Genomic DNA, 3,653 nt, shown 5'->3' with positions numbered 1-3,653 from the left:
GGTTTCTATCATTACATTTGATTTTATGTGTTCCTGCTCCCGGTGGTTGGAACATTTATTCCACTCTGGATTCTTGTGAGTGTAGTCTTTGATCACTTTACAATAAAAAAATAAACAAGCAGTTTTGGAAGCTTCGGTTTTCATTCTTTTCCTGCTTTGTGTGTCAACTTTCACGGTTGCTAAGCAACAGAGCTTACGGCGGTAAAACCCGCCGAAGGGTAGACCTGGTCGAATTCACAGCCAAAACTCTTCCGGTCTCCTTATTTTCAAGGACTTCGAAGGATCCAGTCTAGGTAGACCGCGTCCTTGGAGGATGCAGCCCAGGATTTCGAACAGAGCCTCTGACTCTGACTTTTCTTTGCACATAAAAAAAAAAAAACATCTTCCTGGATTTTCATTTAAAATTGGTGGAGTTTAACCCCTTTATCTACATTCATGCTCCTGTTTCACTGTTTAATGGAGGATTGAAGATCACAGTTAGGATGCAGTTTAATAACCGGGCCTGACCAGGAGATGACGCTTCTCTTTAGATCTTAATGCCCACAAATCATAAAAGAAAGAATATTTTAGTACAAATATTGATGTTTAAAAAGGTATTGCAGGGGATCAGCCAAGGACCTATCAAGGAAAATGAGGAAATTTGGAATGGCTACTACTGTAGGATGCAGCGTCTCCCAGAAACATCCTGGATTAGATCCTCTCATTTGTTGAGGCTTAGCACCGGGCTACAGAAGTTCAAAATTGGCTGCAGGATATCTAAGAAAATTCAACATGGTGGATTCCCCTGATTCCTGATGGTGCCTCCCAAGGAGGATCCCTGATTATGGGTCCTGAGAGGCTCCTCATATCAGGGCTCCGAAGGAGAAGACCAGGAAGAAATCAATGCAATTATTTTTTATTGAACCAGCCTTTAGGTTAGATACAGCAGAAAAGTGGCTCAGACCCACAAGAGCATAAAGTTCCATGATGCTGTGGGCCTGTTTCTCCTGTACTGAAAACCCCGTTGGACAGCTCTCCATGATGGAGGCTGCAAATACAGCAATGCAGCTGTTTTCAGTTTGGTGAAAATAAAAATGCTTTCCCTTGGGCAAGACACCTCAGTGTAGGAATCTGTACAGTGAGAATATGAGAACTTTGACTGTTCAGACTGGCTTTTTGTAATTCCACTGTACTGTGAATGTTTTGGTTCCTTCAGGATCTCAGGCCTCAGAGTTCACTGGGAGAAGGAAGCAGGTTCCTAAAGAAGGTTCCCAAACCAGCGACCAGCAGCCAGTCACCCGTCAGCAGGAACCAAAGCCAGCCGGTGGTAGAGTCAAGGTGAACCTCTGATCCTCTGACAGCAGAGCAGCCTTATTTCTCCTTCGTCTCTGAACTGGAAAAAATAAGATATAGATAAGTTATTTTTTCCTAAAATAAGTGTATTTGTTCTTTGAGGAACAAATTGAGGAGGTAAAAGAGAAATTTTGCCAATGGAAGAAGACAATTTACATTTAAAAATAAGAAAACATAATTTAATTGTCTTATTTCAAGTGCATAATATCTAATTCTCTTATTTTTAGAGTAAAAATCCTCAGTCCATTGGCAGATCATCTCATTTAATTACTCAAATTAAGAGTAAATACACTTAATTTAAGAAATATGTACTTATTTCTAGGTCATTTTTGCAGTGTGTCTGTTAAACGTTTCTCTAGTCTGTCTAACGTTCCGGCCAAATGAACGGATCTCTGTCGTCCTCTTTGTCCAGACGGGCGTCGTCTCAGGCTCCAGCCTGGCGTCGACTGGCTGAGATCGAAAGCCGTGTCCGGAACCGACAGCAGGAGCTGCAGCAGGCCAAACGGGCCACGCAGGCAGCGGCCGTTCAGAACACCGAGGCCTCCGTGGAGCCGTCAGAAGACTCTGACTCCGAGCAGAGCCGCAAGAGAAACCGCTTCCTCAAAAAGACGTCAGCAGCAACCGTTGAAGGAACGGACGCTGCTCCGCCTGCAGGCATTGGCGTCAAGTCCAGATCAGGAGGCGTTTCTGCTGAGGTCCGTTCTGGAGGGTTGGAGAAGAAGCAGAGGAGAGAAGGGAGTGCAATAAATCTGGAGAGTGATGAAGAAGACATAAAGGAACTGCTAGGTGACTCGTTCCACAGACTTTCCTCAGGAGGAAGTCCACAAGTGGTGGGTTTGCTTTCTCTTCTTGCTTCCTTTTCAGGTCACCTGACCTTTAACCCCCTCTGATCTTAGCATCTTGAGCCTCTCAGTGACCTGTTCTTGGAATTCTTAACGCTGTTCTCTCCTCTCTTACAGACACTCAGCCATCCCAACAGGAGGGTGGGAAGCTCCGCCGCTGCCGGCCCTCCATCGTCCTCTAACACCGCACCGCCTCGCTCTCCTGCGTCTCCTTCACATCGCCGCTCCCCGTTTCGATTCACCGGCCAGGCCCAGGTCCAGTTCAGTCCCTCTGCGCTCTCCCCATCGCCTCCTCCCCCCGACCTCCCCACCTCCCACCCAGAGAGGCCGGGCTCCTCTCAGAGGCCCGGGAGTCAGCAGAGCTCCCACTCGTCCTCTGCTGAAGTGCTTTCTCTGGAGGAGTTGTTCCCGGTGGGACCTGACTCTGACCATCAGCACAGCATCCTGAGTTCCGTTTCTTCAGAAGGTGAGTGGGGGCCCCTCAGGGGGCCGCATGTCTCGATCTCAGTCCGGCCCTTTAATCATGGCTGCATGTTGAACCGTCACAGAAGTTTAACAGCCAATCAGCTGTTCCTCTATCAGAACCACTTGTTTATTCCTGATGATCTGAGCAAATAGCTATGATCTGATTCTCTTCACAGTGTCAGCCATAGTCCAACTGTCTATGGGGAGAATTTTGTACCATTATTGTGACAAAGAACACGTTTTGTGAACAGAAATTTGAAAAAAAAAAATAATGCTACCCAAAAATTAAGCTTTTAGAAACTTCTTTATTAAAAAAAAAAGGTTTGAGAAAAAATAACTGTATGTTTTCATATGGCTTTCTTTTCTTTTTTCCATACTTTCTTCCCAAAAAGAATCACATTTTACTTCTTTATCTTTTTCAGATTAAATTGTACAAATGGTATTGTTTTAAAATAGCACTTTCCAGATCACCTGCGCTTCTTTCTGGGGGCGGGCTTTCCTCTGGAGTGAGGTGCGGAGGTGCATTTCTATTGGTCGGCTGGACGTCGGGCTTGAAGTGAACAGAATGTGATCAGAGAAACACGATTTCAGAAGAATGAAATTCAAAAAGCTTAATCTGAAAATGACATTGAAAATCGAAAATCTAGAAAAACAATTAAAAAAGTAAAGCAAAAAATATGTTTTTTCTTTTTATTTTTTTTATCTGAGGAAACAGCAAAGTTACTCTGGAAACCTTTTTCAAAGATTTCAAGAGTGTCCTGTTAAACTCTGTGAGGTGGACAGTGCCTGTACCTTCTGTAACGCAAAAGATTGTGGGTAACCATACAGCTCCTATTGGTGGCTAGGAACATCAGGAGCTTTGTCTGCTAGCTGCATTAGGAAGCATCCTGCTCCCTGTTCCTAGCTCCTTCCTAACCTCCAGCCTTATTGAGACGGCTCTTATTTTAGCGACAGTGGAACAAACATAGCCTCGTGAGACCATCCTGATCTCGCGAGCTTTTAAGGTTTCACTCG

At 44.8% G+C, this 3,653-nt stretch overlaps 1 protein-coding gene across 2 annotated transcripts in view; it reads left to right on the top strand.

Moving 5' to 3' along the window:
• The window catches only part of LOC107091705 (chromosome unknown open reading frame, human C19orf44), a 12,545-nt gene that overhangs the window by 3,930 nt on the left and 4,962 nt on the right, over positions 1 to 3,653 (top strand). For both annotated transcript variants that reach the window (XM_015385790.1, XM_015385789.1), the window contains exons 3-5: positions 1,196 to 1,317; positions 1,745 to 2,162; positions 2,292 to 2,640. In XM_015385790.1, the coding sequence (XP_015241276.1) occupies positions 1,196 to 1,317; positions 1,745 to 2,162; positions 2,292 to 2,640 (889 nt within the window). The remainder of the gene's footprint in view (positions 1 to 1,195; positions 1,318 to 1,744; positions 2,163 to 2,291; positions 2,641 to 3,653) is intronic.

This window comes from Cyprinodon variegatus, unplaced genomic scaffold, assembly GCF_000732505.1.
Source record: "Cyprinodon variegatus isolate N-32 unplaced genomic scaffold, C_variegatus-1.0 Scaffold348, whole genome shotgun sequence".
NCBI lineage: Eukaryota > Metazoa > Chordata > Actinopteri > Cyprinodontiformes > Cyprinodontidae > Cyprinodon > Cyprinodon variegatus.
This window is presented reverse-complemented; position numbering and strand designations above follow the sequence as displayed.